This window comes from Pantherophis guttatus, chromosome 6, assembly GCF_059756535.1.
Source record: "Pantherophis guttatus breed Tessera chromosome 6, ASM5975653v1, whole genome shotgun sequence".
Taxonomy (NCBI): domain Eukaryota; kingdom Metazoa; phylum Chordata; class Lepidosauria; order Squamata; family Colubridae; genus Pantherophis; species Pantherophis guttatus.
In genome coordinates this window covers 54,223,574-54,251,266 of record NC_142068.1, presented here as the reverse complement: position 1 = coordinate 54,251,266, position 27,693 = coordinate 54,223,574, and the positions used below count along the sequence as shown (strand labels likewise).

The 27,693-nt window shown below is 33.0% G+C and overlaps 1 protein-coding gene across 2 annotated transcripts in view; it reads right to left on the bottom strand.

Annotated features, from left to right (window-relative positions):
• The window catches only part of ATRNL1 (attractin like 1), a 489,687-nt gene that overhangs the window by 321,437 nt on the left and 140,557 nt on the right, over positions 1-27,693 (bottom strand). For both annotated transcript variants that reach the window (XM_034440210.3, XM_087872929.1), the window contains exons 21-22: positions 17,434-17,486; positions 1,077-1,171 (exon numbers count right to left, since the gene is read on the bottom strand). In XM_034440210.3, coding sequence (XP_034296101.2) covers positions 1,077-1,171; positions 17,434-17,486 — 148 coding nt within the window. The remainder of the gene's footprint in view (positions 1-1,076; positions 1,172-17,433; positions 17,487-27,693) is intronic.

Below are 27,693 nucleotides of genomic sequence, written 5' to 3'. Positions count from 1 at the left end.
AGTACCTGCTATTTTCTTGGCAAGGTTTTTTGGAAATGGTTTGCCATTGCCTGCTTTCTAGGGCTGAGAGGCCCAGTGTTATCTGGTTGGCTTTGTGCCCAAGGCAAGATTAGAACTCACAAGTCCCTACTTTCTAGTCTAAAGCCTTACTCCCTACATAAAACTGGCTCTTAATGGTTTTATATTGGTTTATATTGTTTTAATTTTTTAACTTGCATTGATTTGCTGTTTTTATGGTCTTTTTTATTGTGAGCTGTCCAGAGCATATTTGAATAATGGGGAAAAGTGGTAATTGCTAATGTATAGAAATCAAAACCCTCGCCAACATGACACTAACTCCAGCAAAATAAATGCAACAGTTCATTCTCTCACTTGTATAGGACCCGATTAGGTTCAGTAGGTTTGGCAAGATCTGGCCTCTGACACAGAGAAATAATGGGATAGACTACAATACTCAAGCACCTAAAACTCTTATTCCTAGCACTGATAATGTCTTATTTTGTAAAGCAAATGAGTTTAATTACAAAAATAATAGAGTAGAATACTTCTTCATCCTACAAAAGTATAAGAAATAAAGACTTAGCCACCAATATGAAGTCTACGAAAGATTTTTTAAAATCTAAAATTTAACAATATTACAGATATATGTGGAGTTCTTTTTTCATATCTACATCATTTATTCTTATATGTTTTTATGACTGCTTCCAGAGCAGGAAGCATGACTGCTTCCAGAGCAGAAGCAGCTTGATTACTTAATCCTAACCATATGCTCGATAGACTAAGTTAGTGACACTGAATAATGAAGAAATGGAATGAAGGATAACAAGCTAGTTTACTATGTGAGAATTGTAAGAACAAGAGTACTACAGAAGAACTGCCATTTTTTGTCAGCTTCAGTATTAAGGTTTGCAAAGCTAACAGTTACATCACCAGTTCCTGGTTGTCTTAAAATTATCTATCACAGTTCTATTTGGCTCCATTCTGTTTTTCAAAGAGATTTGTTTAGAAAAAGAGATACATATAAAACAAACTATAATAGAAAATTATAACACAGGTTCTCATTTATATCAACTTACCTGTTCAGGATTTGCAATGAAGTTTATGGCAGTGTGATAACGATCATCTTCTTGTAACAGACTGAAGGTAAACTGGTAGTCAATCAGTAAACTATCTGTGAACAAAATATTAAAATGAACAGATGGGATCATATTGAATTCAGAAGTTTCAGATTCATGAAAACTTCAATATAGTTTAGAATGTTTACATTACAGCTAGGGAAATAGTAAGCTTGATCTATAAATCTTCTCATTCTTTAGTGCATTTCTGCTTTCCTGTGCTTAACCCACAAAAAATTAATAAAAATAACACACAATGTTAAAATGCAATGTATACATGATTTATTTATATTTCACATTTTTGAACCACCCATCTCGCTCAACAAATATGTTGACTGTCACATGTTTTCATTACTTTATAATCTGTCAATAATTTTAGTTAGTCATTTCAAATATTAAATCTAATAAATGGTAGAGGACAAGAATGATTTCATTTCCACTCTATAGCCTTCCATTCTATGGAAAGTTTATCCAATTACAATGAAACTTCTGAGGCCCTATAGGGGATGCTTGTTGACCCAGTTTGTTTGATACTAGTTTTCATTGGTCAAAATGTATTGAATATATATATATATATATATATATATATATATATATATATATATATATATATATACTGTTTGTATATGTGTATATATATATATATATATATATATATATATATATATATATATACTGTTTGTATATGTATATATATATATTCAATATGTATATAGTGTTTTCTTCACTGCACCTGACTTGTCTCTAGTGATTAATTCCTATAACACATTCGGGGTATTCAAAATAGGACCATCAGTACAAAATTTTTACAGTGAAAAGCCATTTAAATATTTATGGTACTAGGTTTAGCAGTAAGCAATATTAGAAAAGGAAAGGGTAATTGAGAGTAATTTTGGTCCCTTAAAGAATATATACTATACTTGGTGGGGCATTATTATGTAATTCATGCATTTGATATAAGACATTTCTAGGCGGTAAGATTTATTTATTTATTTATTTATTTATTTATTTATTTATTTATTTATTTATTTATTTATTAATTATCAGATTTATATACCACCCTTTTCCCGAAGGACTCAGGGCAGTGCACAGCCAAAGTAAAAACATAAATACAAACATTAAAATACAGTTTAAAAGATATATATGTGTTTGGCCCCATAGTTAAAAAACAATAACAAACCTATTAAAAACATTTAAAAATGTGTTAAACCATAGATGCTCACTTGTGTTCCAAATCACTTTTCCCCCTATATTGTTGTAGTATTTATTCTTACTATACTATTGCTCTTTTCAGTTTTTTTGGTCTGGTGATGGCAATAATTCTTAACAATTGTTTTGGCTTTCAGCTATATATCCATCCTTACTATTATTTTTTTCTGTTTCTGGAAAATACTGTAGGATCATTTATCATCATTTCAAGACGTTACCAATATAGTCTATTCCCCAATATAGGGAAGTACTTGCAAGAAAGAAAATATTCATTTACATGGAAATATATTATCTAAATTGGCTACTATTAGAAGTAGTCCTCACTTAGCAACAATTGGAACAACCAACTTTCACTAAGCACTACAGTCACTAAAGAAACGATTTAACTTCTGTGTCCTCATTACTCTTCTTGTCACAAGATGATTGGAAAGTACCAAATAGTGATCACATGACTTCAGGGCACTGCAACAGTCACAGATATGAGCAAACTGGCAATCATGTAAGTCCAGGATGCTGCAATGGTTATAAACATAAAAGATTGATCACAACTGCTTTTTCTACACTACTGTAACTTCAAATGCCCACTAAGTGAATACTACTTGTATACTATAGCTGGTCAGAAAAAGGATAGGGAAGTATTCTCTTATGTAGAAAACAGGAACATTTGAAGTAGAGCATGGATACAGATTCACACTTAATTTTAGCATCAATATATAATGCAAAATCATTTAATTGGCAAAATAACATAGTGCAGTGTAGCAGTTCAGTTTCGGAGCATATTGACAAAAAACCTAGTAGCTATACTTTATATTTTTAAACCTAATATAATTAAAATAATAGCAGTAGAGTCCTCCATTAATGCACAATGTCTACGTGCTACTTCTTTGCTGCATATTTTTTAGTAATATCCTACCATTGTCAGTTCCTGGGATAACTTTTATTTCATATACAATATACAAATTTATATACAATAAATATTTATTTCCAAGATTTCTTTTTTTTTTTTGTCTAAATGTACAGCCTATCAGATTTTAATATAAGACAATTTTACATACCAATCAGCTTTCACTTCTGTAATATAAGCTAGGCAAGCATAACTGACATGTGGTCAAATTTAAGCCATTTGTTCAAAGAGTTAAAAATAATCTTCCTAACACTATCTGCAAGATATTTATTTCAGACTATTAAATATTGAAGCTAAATAAAATTACACATAGTTTTATAAAATAAATTGCAGATAATAATATAGATCTCTATACATGTGTGGCATAGTAATAAATTATATGTAAACATATAATTAACAAGCTTCAGTCCTGGATGAAATTAGAAAAAAATTTACAAGATTTGTAAATCTTGGTGGCACAGCAGACTAAAATGCTGTTAAGTAGCACCAGCTGCCTGCAATTACTGCAAGTTCAAATCTCATCAGGCTCAAGCTTGACTCAGCCTTCCATCCTTTCAAGGTAGGTAAAATGAGGACCCGGATTGTGGGGGCAATAAGTATAAAATTTGTATAAAAAAGAACACCGCTTAGGGGGGGCCGAAAGCCCTACTAAGCAGGTATATACAAAAGTATGAAGGCTATTGCTTAATGCATTGTAAGCTGCTGAGTCTGCGGAGAAGGGCGACATATAAATCAAATAAATAAATAAATAAATAAATAAATAAATAAATAAATAAATAAATAAATTAATTAATCAATTAATCAATTAATCAATTAATTAATTAATTCAGCCTTCCATCCTTCCGAAGTTGGTAAAATGAGGACCAGATTGCTGTACTCTGTAAACTACTTAAAGAGTGCTGTAGAGTCAAAATGCTATTGCTATATACTGGTACTACATTATGTTATTTGGAAACAATTTCTCAATGTAAATTCACCTTTATATGAATGATTTCTGGATTTTAAATTTGCCATTTACAACTAGAAATATTTTTCAAGATCAGATCAGCATTACCATTATCAGTAGGGAATTTCTTTCTTTGCACATCAAATTTTATGAGAGTAAGATAATAAGAATAACAATGGCTGTTTTCTGCAGTGATACATATACAACAGTTATGCAGCAAGGATGGCACCTGCCTTATTTATTACTTCAATGATTGAATCAGATAAAATTAAGATGGTCACATCCCCAAGATATCCACTAGTATCAAAGTAAACAGATCTCTTGCTCTCCTATAGGGTTTAGAAAGATAATGAGTTGTATAGTTCAATACAGAACAGAATGGGCTGATACTTGAATAAATACAAAATCCAAAGACACAGTGTTTGCCAAAAATGCCAAAAGATGGAATGTAGGTGAAAACCCAACAGAACAGGTGTATATTTGGTAGTGGTTTTTTTAGCACAAGGGAATCTAGAAGGCTTATTGTTCACATATCAGCATCATAGAATTTTAATCAGAAATCATTTAAATCATTTGGTAAGAACTAAATAATGTTATTTAAACCAAGTGAGATGGGGCATATATTTTGGGAGTCATATAGCGCAAGGGCTGTTTCTGTTCTTTGGATTAGGCTTGAAACAATTTTCCTAAAAAATTCAAAACATTTACCAACTAAGTCATACTGAGCTGTAAAAGGCCTTGCTTATTTCTAATATTCTTCTTTTGTTTCCTAAACACCTGAGGCAAATCCGGATGTCAAAATTTCTGTCTCCTTTGGGTTCTGGAGAAGTCAAAACTGAGGACATTTTCATGAAAGAATACATTTTAAAGAAATCACAAAGGAATTGTGATTTCTGAAAATTCAGGATGCTGAAAATGAACCATAAAACAAATGTGGTAGCCTAAGCTACAGCTATAGCTACATTTCTGACTAGCTATGGACAGCCTATACAATTGGTAATCTTTAAAATATGTTATTTTAATATCCATCATCCTTAAATGGTATGGAAAGCTGGAACACAACACTGCGTTGTTTGAGACAGAAATATATATCCAGATTGTTCCTAAATTCAATTTATTTACTTTCCAATAGTCTGACAATATTTTTGAGTAAAATTATCCAAATATGTACTGTCCTAATATTTTTGACCCTATAACTTTATTAAGGTATTTAATTCATAAAGTATTTAGTTATAATGGCATATAACTACATTATATGCCATACTAATCTACAAGATAAATTTTGGTGAATTTATACATTCTGAAATTTAATTGTTCTACTTGACAATTTTATAAATATTTAAGATAATCATTTTCAGTAGCACATAAAACTTTATTACTTTTAATGCATAAAGTAATTTATTTGGATAATTTTATATATAGTCAAAGTTCTTTATGTTAATTTATAAAAATGTTCAGCATGACAACTATCCCCATATGTTTTTTCCTTTGCACCTTGTATAAACAAATACATTACTTCACACTTGAAACTACATATTACATTTTGCAGTCTTTAAAAATTATAGAACAAGACCAGTCTCATGCTCTTTTGTTTATATAAAAATATTATTATCTATTATGGGTATCAAAGAATTCAATAATTTCTGCTTTTAAATATTGCACACATAATGTAGTCATTTTTGGACATTAGATAGCAAAACCTATTTAAATAAAGATGTAACTATATAATTTCAATATCTTTGCTGAGTTTTTAAAGGAACAATTCCTTTTCTGATCAGTACACAAGATTCTGTGGAAGGTTAATGGGAGTTTTGTGACTGTATACTGTAGGGAATAAACACATTGTTCTAGTCAAAATACTTATAATTATATATGCCTTAACACTTAGCTGCTAAAATGCTTTGCTGTAGCCTCTTAATGCTCAGAAACAAATGGAAAGCAAATCTAACCCTCTAGAGCAGCCACATTATTACTTTATGACTATTCCAACTTTGGACAGTTTTCAAAAATAAAATCTTTCAAAAATTAAAAAAAATGTATGATACACAGCTTGTGGAGGCAAATCCAATTAACTAGACTTGCATAGTCCTATCTGGTTGCTGGTATTTATTAGTAATATTTGTAAGTTACTTAACCTATTGGTTAAAATCCCTTATTTATTATACAGATACTGAAGACTGGGTTTTGCAATGAAGTTAATACTCTATCAAAGGCTATTCCAACTGTCTAGTTGCATGCAATTGTGTCCTTCAACCAGTGGAATTTACATAAGTGGTGGATAAAATATCATCTCCTCCACCGTAAATCCCATGCACATCCCAAATGTCCAGGGGCCCTAAATTCCTCTAAGGAAGATCCAAGGGGCATGTGTGGGATTGCAGGGAAAATGAGAAAGGAGAAACTATTATAGAATGAGTGAAAATACACTGAGATAATTTTCAATTTAGTGCCACAGCTGCAATGTAAAACTTGCTGTTCAAACACATAAGGAATGATTAAAATGTTGCCATGTTATATGAAAAATTTAAAGGTCTTTAGAAAATAATTTTAAAATTGCAAAAGAAAATAGAAAAGATTTCACTAAAGATCTAAGAAGGTAGCAAAACTCAATCCCTAATAACTGTAAAGCCATGATGGTGAGTCTATGGCACGCATGCCAGACGTGGCACACAGAGCCCTCTCTGTGGGCATGTGCGCGGTCGCTCCAGCCCAGCTCCAATCGCATTTCTCCATCGCGTTTCACTCAATCAATTCCAACTTCTCGCAAAAAAGATCTCGTGAAGCTGGAATTGATTGAGTGAACTTTTTCACTCGTGTGCTTCACAATGGGAGAGATGGGTCCCGTCCTTCTGAAGTCCATTACAATCCGGAGCCACAATGCAACTCTGAGTCAGCTCGGGAAAAAAAGCAGTTGCTTTTTCTGCAGAGCAGCCTGTGTTGGGATGCGCCTCCCCACCAACCACCTGAGCATGGGCATGCTGCTCCTGGTTCATCGGCCTTCAGACGTCATTCCCACCACCTGCACCAGTTCAGGGATTCCTTCCCTTCCCCCCGCAGGAAGACAGAGAGAGGCGGGGGAGTGAAAGAGAGACATACAGACAGACAGACAGATAGAGAGAGGAGGGAGAGGGAAAGAGAGGGAGGCAAAGAGAGAGAGGAAGGGAGAGAAAGAGAAATGATATGACAAAAGTTTTTCTTTTTTATTGTTGCTAAACGTAATGTTTCAAAAACAGAAAAAGTCGCCCCAAAGGAGTCTTTGAGGGCTGAACGCCAAGAAGCACAGATTCCTCTGCCTTCTGCATTCCCACCCCATGCTGAAGCAACTAAATGGGCTGAGGTATCCCGTTAAGTGATCCTGCCGAGCCCAATTGCAAACTGCCGAGCATTCGGCTCACACGTCCCTCCTGGCCAGCACTGCAGCGGCAGCAGGGAAGATGCACACCCTGCCTGCTCCACTCTTGCTGCCCAGTGGTGGGGTCCACACTGCCGCCTTCCAGCCAGAGCGCCATGTTTGTTTGCTTGCTGGTTGCCTCCAAGGAGGGAGCTGCGCTCAGGCTACCTGGGCCCCCGCCGTGGAGGGAGACAAGAGGGAAGGGGGGGTCTCCCCAACAGGATCCAGGTTGGAGTTTATTTTATGTGGATCTCTAATGCTTGGCTTTGCCTGCCACTCCCACCAATAGCCCAAGTGGTTAGATTCACACGACACGTGAAGCTGGACAAGAGAGCACAGAGAGATCGATAGACAGACAGACAGACAGACAGACGGACGGACGGATGGGACAGAGAGAGAGAGATAAAGAAAGGGAGGGAAAGAGAGACAGAGAAAAACAGAGAGGCAGAGAGAGAGGGAGAGGGATAGAAAGACAGAGAAAGAGAAAGAGAGAGGGAGGGAGGGAAAGAGAGAGGAAAAGAGGGGGAAGGAAAGAGACAGGGAGGGAAAGAGAAAGACAGAGAGAGAGAAAGAGGGAAGGAAAGAGAAGGAGAGAAGGAAAGAGAGAGAAAAAGAGTGGGGAAAGAGAGAGGGGAGGGAAAGAGAAATGATATTACAAAAGTTTTTCTTTTTTATTGTTGCTAAACATAATATTTCAAAAGCAGAAAAAAATGAAAGGGCATAAAAGTGCATTTATCACATTTTTCTTAGAACAATTAGCTGAACTCTGAGTTGTTTATCATTATTTTAGGTAGTAAAACCTCATTATTCAGGTTAAATAACCGTGTTGGTACTTTGCGATAAATAAGTGGGTTTTGGGTTGCAGTTTGAGCATTCGGTCTCTAAAAGGTTCACCATCACTGGTCTAAAGGATCAAAAGGAATATTGTAAAAGGATGAAATCACATAACAGTTTTACACAGTTTTTGCTCATTGTTCAATAAGATCTATTCTTTGCATAAAGCAACCTAGAGTGAACAAACAAGCATTAAGTGAAACAAAATAACACACACAAACCGTGCAGTACTAATTATGGCTAATACTAATTAAGATATTTACAATCTTGCAGTAATTTCTCACTCGCAGAGTAACCACAATATTTATGTGTGTTCTTTGAAGCAGGTTTTTTATCAAGTTTTATTTGAGTTTGGATTTTTTTTACTTAAAGCTATATTTATTGTTATTGCCCAAATCTAAATCAAACAAAATTACTTTTTCAGAGAATTATTCTTCCAGCAATTTACCTTCCCAAAAAAATAAATTGTTTTCAGTTATAAGGCTCACTGTCATAGAATGTTCTATTATTACAGAATCCATGCAATTATTAGTTCTGGTATTTATTTTTCAATTCAGTATTTTTCAAAAAAAAAAATCATTATATAATTTTCAAGGTAATTTTTTTCATTTCCATTGTTTTCATTTCACAACTGTTTTATCGCAGGTATAAGATCAAATAATTCTTATATTAGTATAACATCAAGGATACTCAAGGGAAATAACTGTGGGAGTCATAATTCAAATATGTGGATTGTTCCCAGTTGCTTTCCTTGATTAAGGATTAATTTACTAAACGTGTAGCCATTAACTGTTATAGCAATTAACTTTAAAAAATAAAATTAGAAGACAATATAGACAATATAGAATATAATTCAACTCTGGCCCTTCATCTGATACCATTTCAGATAATTTAAAAAATCTTTTCTGCACACAGACCTACACTACATGATGCGTTTTCATTAAAATAAAAGTATTTTTTTTTCCTTTCTCTAAATTGAAATGAAAGACTGGCTCCTTTTCAATATATTTTTCTGGAAAGAGTGAGTATTAAACTTCAGAGTTATTAGATTATTTTTTAAAAAAAATACAATTTAAATTGTATTATCTTAAATTTAAAGATAGTCAATATTTTACTAACAGAATCCAAAACAATATGTTCAGTATAATAGTCCTCCCAAGTAACTACAATCCAAATAACTAGGTGGGGGGAAGGGGAGCTGTAATTTTTATTTGTACAAACCCTTATAAAAGCTCTTTAATGTAATTTGACTCCAAACAGGACCCTTTTCAGAATATTATTCCTAAAATGGGTTATGCCTGAAGGCGTAGATATTTGCTGCATACATTCAAAATATAGTGACAATTAAAGGAAGTGGGAAAAAAATCTGGATTAAAAGTCTAATTTAGATTTTCAGCATGTGAGAAATCAGAGTTTAAAAAAAGAAATAATGACTAGGATAAATTCATTTTCAAATGAGATAAGATAGCAAATGGATTTTGCTAAGTCAGCTTCCTCCCAGATATTTGTCAAGTAACAGGACATATAAAGATATCCTTTACATCTTTGTTTCTATAATTCCTATTTTATGGTGTATTTTTCTCTTGGAATATACAAATACCGTATTTTGACACTTATCCTGAAAGAAACGGTAACTTTGCGACTGCCTCATTCCTTTGCATAATGGTCCCTGCCACTGCTATTACCCTCCAGCTTTATTCCCATTAAAGAGAATGCTGTGGAACATCTATCATAAGAAAGGGAAGTACCTATATATTATACCTGTTTTCTGAAAACTTAGAAGACCAAATACAAAACAAAACTAAAAACATCCACACATGATTAAGGTTTAAAATCCATGAAAAGGTTTTTAAAACTGGAAAATGCTGTACCTTTTCAGTACTACAATACTGTAGTAGTACTGTAGTATGTGCCATTAGAGTTATTTCACAATCCTAGGTTTTGCATTTACAAACAGAATGTATTTTCTAATAACATTAAACCATATTTTATTAGTAAGCCATCTGCTGAAAACTATTGTTTCTTATACAGTATACATAAGATTCTAATCTGGGAAGCAATTTGTTCCACTAACTATCCTTAGATATTAGAATGAGGTTTTTTTTCTATACAGCTTTTATTCTTAAATTACCAAACATTGAGAGTACAATGACAGTTTGTGGTGATCATTACTACTACATTTAACAGTAATAAAAATAGCCTCAATCTGCAAAGTCAATTAGTGTCAAACATAATTGCTGGAACTCATTATTCTAAGTCAAGCATGACAGCTTTACAATTATAGGAGATACTTAGTTTAAACAAATGGAATCCCAGAAGAAAACTTGCAATGAAAAGGCAGTAGCAGATAATCAGATTGCTAGGCCATGTCTCTCAGTTCACCTGGACTGTATGTATTGCTTGTCTTGCATTAAGAACCTACTGTTGTTTTAGTTCTTGAACTGAAATTCCAATGTCATTTATTAAAACTGATTTCTTATAATATATTCTAGTGTTGCTCCCTTTATATTTTAAAACAATGTTCATAAGACATTGAGTTTTAAGTACTGAAGTATTGTAAGGCTGCCATCTAGTGCCCAAGGACCCTTTTTTTTAGTAATTTCAAATTTTAATTTATACAAAATATATTATATTATTGTGACACTGCTTATTTGCAAATTCACATTTGAAAGGAGCAGAATAAAGTTGCAGTATTCAATTACAAGCCTATTGTATAACATGCTTGTCATAGAATGTTTAATGTAATACTAACTGTTCAAAATAGGTACAGAAAAATATGTTTTGTTAGTCAATGGCAACAACACCAGTAACAATAAAAATAGAATTAAAAAATACATTAGTTGCAACAAAGAAAAATAACACAAAAGTTGTGTAAACGTTTGAGGTCTGCACAATTCTTGAGTGTACTAGTACAAAAAGAAGGCAGGTAATAGAAAAGCTCAAACTTTAGATCAGGTGTTTTTAGTTTAAGTGATTTACTTAAAAGTCTGTCTTAAAATTAAGACTGCACATGAATACATTACTCAGTAGTAAGTGCACTCAGAGACAAAGAATAATAGCTGACCACTTGTCATCCTACTCCTACCTGGAGTTCTGAAAATGTAAAGGACGCTCACTAGTTTCAAATTTATCTTCTGCCTTGAGCAAAACATACAAATCTTTGGTCTAGCAGCGAACAGAAATAAAGAAATATAGCATCATGTTTTTTTTGCTGATACAAGGACTCATTCTTCTTTACTTCTGTGTTCTGCTAAATCAGCATAAATGGTGGAGAATGAAAAGCATCTATAAACTTCTAATTCAATATCTTTTTATATAACTTTGTCCCACACAAATACAAAATATTAAATCAACAGTACAGTGATTCACTTTTAGAACAAGCTTATTTTATATTCAGTCAAATACAATTTATGGACTATTGTCACCAAGATCACATGTGAAAGGTTCAAAACTGAAAAGATAGAGCATCTAAAGTCTCTTCCTATAGTAGAGCATCTAAGTCTCTACTTATAGTATTTGCGCTATCCATTTCCAGACTTTTACATACTTGCATATGGATTATTAATGCTATCAATGAGTAATAATCAAAGAATAGATTCAGAAGAAAGAAAAATCATAAGCCATGGTGTCTGGCTGCAACCTGAAGTACGGATTTGTTATTATTGCAGGACATAGATACCAGAGTCTACTGAAATGAAACTGTGCACCCCAAAATCTCAATTAATCCCTAGGCCAAACTCTTTCTGCTACCATTACTTCGATATACAAACACCCCCTCCCCATCAAGTGATAATCTCATCAAAGCTGAGCCATTACCCAAACTTTTGGGACAGCAATGGGGGAGAGAGCATAGTAACTCAGCTTTTCCAAGGCTGACAACCAGGGCAGAAAGAGACACCCATGAATAGTGTGTGTAAAATGCTTATAAAGTGCATAGTGTATATAAAGTGTGAATCAGATTGCACTTTTCATTAGGAATAATTTTAAAAATTAAAATTGCCAATAGCTTATCAAGAATTGCTTAAACCAACATCTGGACATTCAAGGAAACAGTGAAATATATAAATTTGAAGAAAATTATAACAGACATTGCTCGAAAATCACCAGACATTCATTTGATAGCATGCATCCAAGTTACAGACAAAATGTTTAACCTGTATTTTTTATAGAAGCTATGATCATCTTAATCTCTTTTGTAAACAAATCAAAAAGGATTTTGTTTTGGTCACTGACTATACATGAACTGTAATACACACACCTCAACACACATAGGTATCCAACAAATTAATAATAATAAATCAAGGGAACAAATTTCAAACATTATTATTAATAATCCTATGACCAACACCTCTGACTGTGATGCTCAAGAGAAATTTATAATCAATTGTACATTCTAATATAATTTTATTAAAATTATTATCAATAAAATGAGGACCCAGTTTGTGGGGGCAATAAGCTGACTTTGTATAAATATACAAAAGGATGAAGGCTATTGCTGAGCACATTGTAAGCCGCCCTGAGTCTTCGGAGAAGGGCGGCATATAAATCAAATTTAAAAAAAATCTTTTAGTTGAAGTGCAGTTTGTTAAAACAATAAAGGTGGCATCAAATACAACCAACTGGCCTTCATTGCTTCAAAAATACCTGTTTCTGTAATTAATATCCAAAAGCATAGATTCTAAAACCACATGTATTTCGGCTGCTAATAAATGAAAAGCTATTCCATAAATTTGGATGCTTCCTTTACCATCTAGAATTCATCAACATCCATCATATAAAACAAATAGGAGAAAATGCACTGGGATAAAATATTGCATCTGCAGCTTGTGTGTCCTCACAAAATTATTTCTGTCCATTCTGTATACATGAACATGTGCCAAATAACTTTATGACTCACTAAATTTATGTTCACTTAAAACAAAATGGATTTAACATACAAACATTACAAAATCATCCTGTAGGCATAAAACTCAAAGGATGCTGAACCAAAATTTTATAGAATTTAGTCTTTTCAGCAGTCTTTTACTAAGCTTACTTTCCTCTTTTTCCAGAGAACTGCTTAATAAACTGAATGTGATATATACTTTATTTCCATTACTTTATCCAAAACAATGCTGTAACAATTATAGTGAAACTATGCTAAATAATTTGTATTGCATGATTAGTTTTGAATTTTATTTTTAAGACACCTACTCTAGCCCTCTGTGATAGAACTGATAATCAGTTATTTCAGTTAATTTATTTCATTAAATTTCAAAGAAAATTTAATTTCCAGTTTACAATTTTCAAGCTATTGATTAAGAATAAACTAATTTCATTGTACCTAATGCCATATTAGATTTTAGCAGCAAAGCTAGAATACAGTCAATATACATGTTCTCCATTTTATAGCCACCTGGCTCATGATAGTGCTCCTACTGTGGGTGAAATCAATTTTTTTCTAAATGTGTCCTACTCACAAGTTTCTTGAAAACCTCCAACAGACAAAATTCAGAGTTTAAAAACCACCAACGTAGATTTTCAGAAACATGTAATAATATTGAAGTAACAATATTTATACTATTTATGAAAATTAAATTATATTTCAATCAATTATCTAAATTGAAGACTACTTTGAATTTGTATTTAAGAATTATTATCTATACAAAATACATGTTTTATTTGTACTGATTTTGTTTTCTTTTAGAAAAATTAAGCAGTGCTAAATATGACAGATGAGAAAAATCCATTCAGGATTTTGCAGTTTCAATTTCCAGACTTATAAACCAAATCCAGATTTGATAAATTATCAGTATTTATCAAATTCATTCATTCATTTCCCCATCCAAAATACTTTGGTTCTATAAAATCACTTATTAAAGCACTTAAGACAAAAATACAATAAATGTATTCCAAAATATTTCTGTTTCAGCCAAAATCAAAGGATTCTGCTCTTCCATTCCCGCCTATGTTTCGCAAAATAAAAAACAATTCTATGTGTTTGCTTTCTTGATGTTTTAGATGTTCAGACATATGGGAAATCATGAAACAATTTTCCATCTCATATAATGTATAGCATGATTTAAATGGCTGAAATGTTGTACTTCCATACATCTTGAAATGCTGATATGGATTTCAATATGAAGCAATTATCAATAGTTTAAGAGTTTTTTGAATTTCCAAGTGCCTAAATGGCACTTTGAAAATTATTAAATGTGTTAAATCTTTATTAAAAATATAAAAGTTGATCAATTGTCTAAACGTATTTTCATAAGTTACAATTGCTTACAATTTTTGTAACATTATAAAATTCAAAGTTGAATGACCTTTTGTAAAAATAAGTTTTGAATCTCCAAGTAGACAGAATAGAAGAAACAGATGGAGAGGATAACAAAATTCCAACAGCCTCTGCTACATATCCAAGAGCCTATCATAAAGTTATAATTGCTTTATACGATTATAAATTTCTGTTGTCAGACTCAATACTACTGGCAAGGATGGATCTCTGGCATAACATATTCTGATAGCTTTTTCAGAGAACATGAATAGTTGAATGCATACAGAAGCAAGCCATGTATAAATGAAGAGAAACTCTTCAATGAAAAACACAATTTGCTTTTATGAAAATGTATGTAGGACTATAATTTTAAAAGTTTCAATAAAGCTCTTCATCTAATAAATCTAGATATGTACATTTGATGTTATATAAGTAGCAACCTTCATATAAAAAATAAAGGCAGTATCTACTTTTACTTCATGTAAATATATTCATTAGTGCCAGAAAATGCATTCTCTTTTAATAAATGACAGTATGTATCTGTAACATCTATTTCTCTTTCTTCCTAGCCTTTTCTCCGAGTTCAGGGACCACTTTTTTTAAAAAAATAATAAACTGAGTATTTATCCATTGGTTGCAACAGGAATGGACCAACCAGCTTGTTGCCTGAGCTGACATTGTGGGAGTGAGAGACAGAGTGATTGACCAAAGTCACCCAACTGGCTTTGATGCCTAAGGTGGGACTAGAACTCACACTTTCCTGTTTTCTAGCCTAGTACTCAAGTTGTCTCTGACTCTGTCTCTCTTTGTCCCTGTCTCTTTCTGTTTTACTATTATTTTGGATAAAAACCATTTCATTCACAATATAAATGACAAAATGAAATCGGGAAAATATGGGGCGGAAAGATAAGTTTAAGTATCACTAACAAAAATTATTGAAATATCAAATATGGTGCATAGATTGAGAGTAATCCTCACATGTTCATCAACTGGGCACTGACTGTATATAATACACTAATGTGGTAAATTCATAACAAATGAAATATACATTATTGCACTAGTTATCAACCTATGTACCCATGTCTACCCATACCATGTAGGTAGTATGTCTACCTACGTACCCATCTACCCATACCATGTAGGTAGTATGTCTACCTACCTACCCATCTATGAGCCTATATAAAATCCTTTCTTTACATAACTTATTCTTAATGGTCAGCTATCTTACAAAATGCAACATTAAACTGCTGCATCAAAACAAAACAAAAACATTGCCTAGTATCCTCCTTTTACTATGGCCAAAAATATTTTGGAGAATCCATAAAGTGAAATGAAGTAACAAATTCAACATACTTGCTCTATGAATTAGTTCTGGGATTTTTAATTATTGTTATATATTTTAAATTGGATAGCAACAAATTCTAGTGTCACATCAGACAGACTAATTTCCACATAACAATTTTATAAAATGTAGCATTTTATAGCAATATTTATCTTTAAAAGTTCTTTCATTTGTTTTTTTATAAACTACAAAACTCAAAATATGGTAACCTGTCTTTGATGCTGCAACAACTAGATAATTTGTGCTGCTTTCCATGGGTCTCTCCCTTACTTGAATTTTTAACATGAGAAATCCTATATCTATCTAATGAAGCATCAACACAGAATGCAAATGAATTTGAAAAAAAAATATTCATAGTGTAGATTTACAATTGATGTAAGTAGTACAAGATGATATAAATCTAAGCCCACAAATTTCTAAATTACTGATAGAAGACAAATAGCTTCAGCTATTTAAAAGTGAAGGGTACCTAGGTATGGTACAATTTTTCTCAAAGAAGATTTATGAAGCAGGACTATTAGGGAATTACAATAAGATTTTTCTTTAAGTTGTTCAGTTCATAAGTGTCACATCTTATTCACCGTTTACATTTGGCTGTATTTATTTTTCCGAGCTCAAAAAAGTGTTGATAACAAGAATATCTACAGATACATTTGGATGGTACCACTAAATCTCACAAACATTCTTGAAACAGTCTATACATGTATTGTTAAAAAATTATTATCAGATTTATTTAACCCCAAATACTATAAATTCATTACATGTTCTTTTTTTATTTTTTGACTCTTGTATTGAATCTTGAATGTAATTAAAATGATTGGCATATTGTAATTATCTATAATTACATTTTAAAGCACAGCAACCATTCTTTCAATATCCAGAAGCAAGTTACCATCCTCCTATTAGAAAGTATAGTGATTTATGTTTCAAATCAATGATACATTTTTGCATATTAAATTTTAATAATTTAACTTGAAATAAATAATAATGATAAGTATTTTGTTTTTCCTATGCAAATATCTCCTTGCCAAGGAGTTCAGCAAACCTTGTGATAATGTCAAGGTTACTATTTAACATCTATCCTATATCCAGGGACAGTGTATTATTGTTGCTAAGGCATCAGGATAAAAATGTGAAGACCATGAGTTTCAGGCCTGCCTTAGGGACAGCTGGGTGTTTCTTTTAGCCCTAGGAGGGAGACAATGGCAAACTAGTTCTGAAAAACTTTGTGGAAAAAACTGTAGGAACTTCTCTGGGCATGATTGAACAGAAGAAAGAAAGAAAAAGTATCTGCCATAAATTTACCACTGATCAATAGTTTCTAATCAATAGTTTATTTGATAATAATAACCTATCAATACTGGTCTAAAATAATTTTTAGTGTGTATATTATTTGAAAGGAAGATCAGAGGAAAATGAAATATACAAATACTTACAGTAACATGTTCCCCTGAGTGGATTACCAAGATATCTATTTTCAGAGTCACAACTGCCAGGAAAAAAGACAAAACAAAGACTAAACATCTGATCATTAAAAACAATACAGCATATTGAATATTTTAAATATAACATTCATACAGCCAATAAAACAAGAAGAAACATAACTGAAACTATCTTTTATTTTTTTCTCAGCATATCCAATAATGTATTTCTATGCCTTTATACCAATGAATTTAAGTTAGAATATGTAATTCCCTCATCAACCCATTTTAATCCTACAATAATCCTCAGCATGTATAAAGGATATGGAATACAATTTGTTGACATGTTTGGGTAAGTTTTACTTGCTTGATATTAGTTTCCATTTGGTTTGTAGTTTTATGCTTAGCAAGCTAGAAAAAGCTAATGGAACTACATGGAACAAATGTGTTAATCGCTACTGTCTGTGTTCCTCTATCATTGATTATGTTGCATTTTTGTTAATCAAATTAATTATGTTTATTAAAGACAATAGAATGTATTCAGATCTAATTACAGGCATAAGACAAACATAGGGAATAGTTACCTGCAGCCGGAATAATGCTAATCAAATCAAATTAAACTCTGAAAGGTCACTTTTCATGTCTAACTTTGGAATAGATAATCTGCCATCATTGGTCTTATTTTAAACTTTCTGCAAGAAATCGACTTAATTTATAAGAGAATGGGGCAAGTTAACTGTCTCGTTACTATTATGTAATCATTTACAAATATATGGCAGATAGGTAGGTAGGTAGGTAGGTAGGTAGGTAGGTAGGTAGGTAGATAGATAGATAGATAGATAGATAGATAGATAGATAGATAGATAGATAGATAGATAGATAGATAGAGACAGGAGTACACCCCCTCACATTTTGTAAATATTTACATATATGTTTTCATGTGACAACACTGAAGGAATGACACATGGCTACAATGTAAAATAGTGAATATACAGCTTGTAAAACAGTGTAAATGTGTTGTTCCCTCAAAATAACACAACTTACAGCCATTAATGTCCAAACTGCTGGCAACAAAAGTTAAGTACACCCCTAAGTGATAAAATGTCCAAATGGGGCCCAAGTAGTTGTTTTCCCTCTCTGGTGTCATGTGATGCTTTAGTTTTACAAGGGCTCAGGTGTGAAGGGGGAGCAGGTGTGTTAAATTTGGTGTTATCGCTCTCACTCTCTCATACTGGTCACTGGAAGTTCAACATGGCACCTCATGGCAATGAACTCTCTGAAGATCTGAAAAAATGAATTGTTGCTCTACATAAAGATGGCCTAGGCTATAAGAAGATTGCCAAGACTCTGAAACTGAGATGCAGCACGGTGGCCAAGACCATTCAGTGGTTTAACAGGACAGGTTCCACTCAGAACAGGCCTCACCATGGTCAACCAAAGAAGTTGAGTGCCCATGCTCAGCGTCATATCCAGAGGTTGGCTTTGGGAAATAGACGTGTGAGTACTGCCAGCATTGCTGCAGAAGTTGAAGGGGTGGGGGTGGGGTCAGTCTGTCAGTGCTCATACGCTGCACGCTGCATCAAATTAGTCCGTAGGGCTGTTGTCCCAGAAGGAAGCTTCTTCTAAAGATGATGCACAAGAAAACCCGCAAATGGTTTGCTGCAGACAAGCAGACTTAGGACATGGATTCCTGGAATCATGTCCTGTGGTCCGATGAGACCAAGATAAACTTATTTGGTTCAGATGGTGTCAAGCGTGTGTGGCAGCAACCAGGTGAGGAGTACAAAGACAAGTGTGTCTTGCCTACAGTCAAGCATGGTAGTGGGAATGTCATGGTCTGGGGTTGCATGAGTGCTGCTGGCACTGGGGAGCTACAATGAATGCCAACATGTACTGTGACATACTGAAGCAGAGCATGATCCCTCCTTCAGAGACTGGGGTGCAGGGCAGTATTCCAACATGATAATGATCCAAAAACACCTCGAAAACGACCACTGCCTTGCTAAAGAAGCTGAAGGTAAAGGTGATGGACTGGCAAAACAAGCAGACCTAAACCCTATTGAGAATCTGTGGGGCATCCTAAAATGGAAAGTGGAGGTGCACAAAGTCTCTAACATCCACCAGCTCCGTGACATCGTCATGGAGGAGTGGAAGAGGACTCCAGTGGCAACCTGTGAAGCTCTGGTGAACTCTATGCCCAAGAGGGTTAAGGCAGTGCTGTAAAAAAATGGTGGCCACGCATAATATTGAAACTTTGGGCCCCATTTGGACATTATCAGCTAGGATGCCAGCAGTTTAGACATTAATGGCTGTGTTGCATTATTTGATATATATATCTAATTCTAAAATGATGGCACTCTTGTACATAATATTTTTAAGATATTTAACACAGTCTGTTTAGTAAAGGTTTTTTTTCCTCCTCTATTTCAAATAACTTCTTTGTATACCTTGAAGGACAACATGATGACTACTCCTAATGGTTTGGCAGAACAGAATATATTAATAGGCCTATACTGGACAAGAAACATGAAAACTATTTTTATTGCTTTCCTCAGTAACACCTTCATTTATAATTTAAATGTACTATAATGGTATGTGAGAATGACTTTGGGATATAGGGTACACAGGCATCGCCAAAGTAATGATCGGATAAAAGCCAGCTTAGCCTGCAGTAGAAATGTGACTGCGGCAACAAGCTCAGAAGAGATTCTCCCTAATTTCTTGGGCTATAAAGGGGGAGACAAGTACTTGTAGTAACATTCTGCTAATGTAATATTACAATACAGTTCAACAAGCTCATCTTTCCCACCTGGTCTACCTATAAGACTGAAATCAATCTTGCGAGTCTGAAAGTTCCCGTCTTCTTTACAGCCCAAGAAATTAACCTCTTTTAATCATCACTTTCTTACTCATTTCAATATACAAGGGAGCTGAATCACTCTTAATATTTTCTCATTGTTTTCCAACTTGTTTGTGACTAGTACAAGAGAATAAATTAAATGTTCAAATATATGCTTATTTTATTATTTCAGAAAGCATTAGTGCCCTGGCATGACACCAAAAGTACATTTCTGAGAAAAAAAGCAAGAACATTTTTAAAATGTTAACTATAAAATCTATAATATGTTCCAATAAGATTCAATCTATCACATTCATCCAGCTATTTATAGTTATTTTCAAACTGTTCTCTATTGACCTCTTTGAAGGTCAAATATATGCTGCTGTTCAACATTTGTCAATGTTCCATGTCTACAAATAGGTCACTATACTCATTTTCTACACATTTGTCCTCTTCCTTTTTTTGAGTACCCGAAATACCTATACTTACTGACATTAGGAGACTTAATTTCAATAGAATATTTGTTTGTTTTTTAAATATATAACATATTAAAATATATTTGCATAACATATGGGTAAGTTCTAATTTATCCAAATTAGAAATGAACTTTATGTATATTTACATTAGAGCAAGTTTTTTATTATCAAAATGGTTTAGGACATGGTTTGAATTAAAAACAAAATCTAGGACCATTCTCTAGAGGGCAAATCTAGAGAATGTTTCTTGTTTCTGTCTGGAGAAACCAGCCAATAATTGCAAATTCTAGTAGGCTATCAAAATATTAACGTGCTGACATGTTGATCCGTATTCATAATTTTCAAACAAAAATCACCCTTGTTTATTAATGCTATGATACAGGCAAATGATCTAATATTGTTAATAAATCTATAAACAAAATTAAAAAATCGTATGAAACAGAAGAAAGGAATGGACAATCAGAAGAAAGGACAACTTTATCACAGCTCATGAGCAAAAGTAGCAAATGCCTACCCTTACACAACTGAAGGTACCCTCAAAATATTAGTGATTCTTGAGAGACAATCCTAAAATAGGTGGAACTCAGGAAGCAATCTTTGCATGTGGCCTTTGTCTAGTCTTTCCTGGCCCTATAGAGTTGGCAGCTAATCTTCAATACTTCTTACAGGAACAGATACTATCATTTTTTTAAGGAAAATAAGATGGCATATTCAAAACATGATTGAAGTGCAATTTGTTCTGATTCATTGCCTTGGAAAACAAGATAGCTGGGTAGAAGGAAATCCAGCAAAATTCAATATGTTGGCTGTCACAATTAAAATAATTATTTCTTGCATGTGTCTCCTGCTAGTCAGTCTTAAAACAGATTCTGTTTGATTTCATCATAACATCCTTCTACTAGAATATTATGCATTCTTACTCATGGCTGTGATAAATTAGGCTGGTTTGAAATATTCTGTGTTTTATCTGTTTGTTACTTTGGCAATACATTTTTTGGCATAACAGTTTTTAAATATATTTTGAATAATGGATTTATTTTGGCTTACTATTGAGGGTTGTATTCAGAAATCTCTTCTGTAAGTGGAAAGCCAACTGGGCCTTTTTCCAGGTTTCCATAAGAAATAGTAGTATTTTGGTTTGCACAGGATATTGCATAAGGATTTATACAATTTCTCCAGATGATATGCATTATTTTCACAATCTTTCCCTGGTCTGGAATTTTTATATATGAGTAACACAACATAATATTTTGAAAAAATATACCCATGTTGTAGAACATGCAACATGCAATAGTCTATGTTTTCTAAGTTCCATGTTCCACAACATGGATAAAATAGCTCAACAAATGATGCAGAATTGAGAAACAAATAACTTGCTTTTATTATTTAACTTCAAAGTGTCAAATGAAATTAGGATTTTTATGTATTGAATAAAATAACAAACTTATGTGTTTAGTAAAGCTTGAACTCAGATATTTACTATTTGTAAACATCTTACCAAATAATATTAAAGATAACAGGAATGGTTGGCTTTCTGATTATTGTTTTTTTTTTCAAAGTTACAACTCAGCTCAATTTTCAGAGATTATCTGAATTTTTTTGTTTGAATTTTTTATTTGGCTCCTAGTAGCTTTCATCTGTTATTAGCTCTGGTCTTCTTTAGATCATATTACAATTATTTATACTAGTGTCTTACTGAAGGATGTGTTGCATATTTTTGAGATACTTTTCAACTCCAACCTCCCAATACTCTCTTTTATACTTGACACTTGTAAATCACTGCAATTACAACCCTCTTTGTTTTATGCTACAGTCCTGGAAGGTGTATCTTGAATTTGGTGGGTAGTAATTTCTGACACAGATTAATGCATCAGGCTTTTTCCATTCATTACATTAACATTGTGGAATAAAAGAAACATTTAAAACTAAAACAAACATAGAATCAATATCACAAATTTTGGGACCCCAAACTAAGTGATATGCATGGACTGAATTTGATCCATTAAAAAGGAATAAGAAATAAAAGTAACACTTTCCTTCCATCCTAAACCTCATGTATCTGCCAAGGGATAATTCTCCATGGAGTGGTTATTCTGGACTATCCTTTTCTATAGGATAAACCTTGGTGACTGAGAAATATGCTACAGGCTGAGTGTGTTAGGCAATTTTCTCTTATCCCTATTCCTTTTAGGAAATATATCCATCAGATTTGGTTTCTGCTCCATTGTATCCAAGGTCTTTTTAATAACAGTTTTCCATGGCTTAAGTAATGATCTTTCAAATAATTTCCTACTTAATGGTCTAGTGAACATTGTAATATATATGTAACATATATTACATTAATATTAATATATTGCATAATTTATATTGTAAATTAGTAAAAGTTCAACTGTTAAAATGTTGGCCATTTTAAATATCAGATGAAAGTCCCATACTGAATTATATATCTGTTGAAGTTATGTAAATATAATAGTAATTAAGAAAACAATACTCGATACTGCTGATTTAAAACATTTCCTATTTTTTTATTTGCTTGTATCATCCTTGAATTAAAAATGTAAAATCTAAATATATAAATATACAAATTTGTATTTTAAAAAATAAAATATTATTTTATTTATTTATTTATTTATTTATTAATCAAATTTCTATACCGCCCTACTCCCGAAGGACTCAGGGCGGTGAACAGCCAAGATAAAATACAGATAGTACAAATATTAAAAAATCCCTTAAAATTATTAAATATTTCGGCCGAAACACAGATTAAAACACCCAATTTATAAAATCATGAATTAAAAAATTTAAATTTAAAAATTTAAAAGATGGGAGTTAGGCAAGGCCAGCTTGCTGAAATAGAAAAGTTTTGAGAGCACGGCGAAACGTGCGCAGGTCCGGGATCTTCCGTATCTCTGGGGGGAGCTCATTCCAGATGGTAGGTGCCCCCACAGAGAAGGCTCTCCCCCTGGGGGCCGCCAGTCGACACTGTTTGGCCGACGGCACCCTGAGGAGCCCTTCTCTATGGGAGCGTACTGGTCGGTGAGAGGCTATTGGTAGCAGAAGGCGGTCTCGTAGATACCCCGGTCCGATGCCATGGAGCGCTCTAAAGGTGGTAACCAAAACCTTGAAGCGCACCCGGAAGACCACCGGGAGCCAGTGCAGCTCACGCAGGAGGGGGGGTCACATGAGAGCGCCACGTCGCTCCCATAACCACCTGCGCGGCCGCATTCTGGACCAGCTGGAGCCTCCGAGTGCTCCTCAAGGGGAGCCCCATGTAGAGAGCATTGCAGTAGTCCAAGCGGGAAGTAACGAGAGCATGAGTGAACGTATTGTTCATCTTAAATACAACAAAACTTCAATTGCCTTCTAAGAAAATGGCATCTCATATCCTTATGCAAACAGTAACAATAAACAAGGTATCTGCCAATATTTTCAGACTGCTATATTCCGTTTCTACTTTTATTTTTCAAGTATTTTTTCTTTCACATTTAATATAAAAGAACATTCATACTTCAAGTAGACACAAAATCCAGATTTTGATCTATTTAAGAAATACAGAGCCTGAAATATCAATTGTACCCTATAATTTCTATAATTAATAGGACAAACACATAAAATGACATTTTAATTTTCTACTTTAATTTCAACACTGTGTTTTAGTTACTCAGGCAGAATGTGTCATTACAAGGTAGGTTGTTTTTAGAAAAAAGAACATTGGTCTGAACTGAAAATCCAATCAAAAACCAACTAGCTTTTCTTCCAATAAAAAAAAAAAAAGGACAGGAGTATATACTAACTACAAAATAATTAGTACTTTTCTTCCACTGGTAACAAAATAAGACGTGAAAAGAAACTAAAAAAAGTTTTCTCTTTTTCAGGGATATGTTTCTGAAGACCTGTTCAGATCAAGACTATAGACTCTAATTCTGAACTCAAGTAAGGACCTTCACCTGATTTTTCTGGATTATCTAGTGGGAGAGAAACCCTGCAAATATATCTAACAAATAATTTCTATCCATTTAGCTAAGGCTATCAGCTAGTTTAGATGATTAAATAAAAGCCACTTCATGTAATCTGCATATACAGTAGTCCTTTGACTATAGTTTTATTTCTGAGTATTTAAAAGTAGTTTGTTAACAAAAACCTGATGATGATGATGATGATGATGATGATGATGATGATGATGATATAGTTTGAATTATTTCTAAATTTGCTTTTAAAAAGATTTTATGGTTAGTTTATGCATTCTTATAAATGGTGATAAGAAGGAGGTATAAATGATAATGCCAAAGACTCAGCAAATGAGGTTTTCCTTGTCATGGTCCTATGGTATATTATGGATGCAAATTAACCAGAACTCTCATACTGATTCAACTGAGATGTTATGGCCAAGTCAACTTTAGAAAACCAAAAATATGTTGTAGTCTTTAATACTGTACAGTCCTCATGAATGCCATTTTATCAATGACAAATAAACCAAGTGTAATATGAAGAATCAGAAAGTGAAAAAAAAGCTTATTCATAGTGGGACGTCTATGATTCAGTTATGACTGGTGAATTGTCCCAGTGTCTGCTGTCATTTTTCTTTCTCCTTTCTTCTTCAATGTGTGGTGAATAACTCTATTTAAATTTCTCAAATGAAGAAATTAAAGAATAACAAGATCAGATGACATTTACAGATAGAACTTTAATTCAAGAAATTGGTTTGAAAACCAGTGTCATGACCAGTTTAGAACCATAATAATATATGTTAAGTTGACATTTTGACAATTATTTTTACTTTTCTCTTTACTGCAAGAAACTCATAAAACCTTATACTGTCAAAATAACATCAATAATGTAGCTTCCTTCCTTGAATCTTACAAATGATATGTTATTCTTGCTCTCATTCCAAACTTGGGTTACCAAAATAATTCTCCATGAAAGTAACTACTTTCATTTAACAGTAATTCATTTTACATTGCATTTTATATTGCATTTTTACAGCTCTGCAGTTTCTGTCCCAATGTTCACAGATATATAAAATGGTCAGTTTGAAGAATTCTAATGAAATGTAACAATAGAAAAGCTATTGCATGCGTGAAGAGGAATTTTTCTGTTGAATTATATGTACAAAAATCATCCTGAAAATTACATTTGGACTGTACCAAAAAAAAGTGTACCCTAATACCACTACAATTGGTATTAGTGGTACAATTCCATTAGTGAGAAGAGGTTGCCATTTTAAAAAAATGTCTTATACCTTGAAAAAAAATAAGTAATGGAATAAAAAAAATAATAAAACTAATACCTATCGGTAAGCTTTGCCAAAAAAAAAAAAATAGAGAAAGCATTTTATCATTAATAGTAAGTTTTTGGGCTCAAAAGTCAAATTAGTATTTGCACATAATGGAACAACAGGAACACAAATTGGCTTGAAAAAGATCTGTGAAAAATGCCATGGTAAACAGTTTGATTTGCCAACAGTTCAATGTGCCCATATAGCTATAGATGCAGTCAAGATCAATTCAAGGAAGATTTTACTTCTTTAAATAAACCTTAAACTTTTAAGCCTGCCACATTAATGGACTACTAAAGATCAATTTGGACAAACAAACAATTTTCCTTCCTTCTTTGAGAATATTATGTAACTATACGAGAAGCTATTTTTCCCCACATTGGAAACAATTTCTTCATGTTTAAAATTTAATATAACTGGTTTCAGTTATACAGTAAATTAGCATACAAATAGATTTCTTTCTCACCTTTTTCCTCACTACTCCCAAAAGGGGAAAAATGCATATCAGAAGTTGGATAGCAGGGGGAAGTTTGGCTGAAAAAGATGCAGGTAATTATAACCTCGGAACAAAAACTTCCAATTACCTTCTACGTTCTCCCAAAAGAGAGGAATATGAAATGTGAAAGCCTCACCATTTGATCTCCTGATGATAGCAACAGTTTACTGTGATGTCTGAAACAGTTTAACAGCAGTACAAGGAATTTTGACATTAAGAATATGAAAATGTAATGCCAAAGTAAGAATAACAGAACTTTAAATTGAAATGTGCCAAACAACTGAAAGCCAAACAGTACAAATCTCAGCTTTGTTAATGTAATTATACCTGGAGAGAGAGGTGGAAAATTGACTTATGTCACTGAATAGGCAAAGAAAAAAGGCAGAACATGAGATGCAGTTTTACAGTATCAAACACAAAGGCAACTCTAATTACAAACTTTAGAAGGACAATTGAGAAAAATACATTGCCACCACTGGTAAAACACAAAAAAATAAACACCACAAATAGGAAATAAGTCTGTTACTAAAAATAAACTTTTAGAAACTTAATTAGGATACAGAAATTGGAATTATACTTCAAACAATTCTATCAGCTTTAAAATTAGGGGACAAAGGTAACTTTAAATTATTTTTACTTATACAAACACAAAGGATTTGGAAAAATATAGTTTTCTCACAATAAAAAGTAATGTCTTGCAAGCTGTGAGCAAATTATTTTTCACTCCTTACTATGTTATTACCCTATTCTGCATCATTGGTATCCTAAAGCAATGGATCTATTCAGCTACTTGTTACTGAAAGGCAGTCTGTAGCAGCAAATTTGTCGAATTTTTGCTTACTTTTTGTAATATTCTTTTATTTAACTAACTGAAGTAAGCAATCTTCTTAGTTGCACAAAAGTTGCATCCTTCCAGACATACTTTCTCTGTTACAGTTTTATCTGACACCATAAGAACAGACCATATTAGAGGAACAAAAAGGTGTCGAAGAAACAGTAAATCCAAATGGTCAGGTCCTCATTTAAGTAACCTCCAAATAGAAATTCACATTATTCTATGAGTGTATTAACAATGAATTTAAGTGGTTCATTTCATAAGCCTGAAAATATACAAATAGATATAGACCCAAATAGATCTGCAAAGCTATAAGAATTTTATAGAGATATTAAATAACATGATATCTAGGAA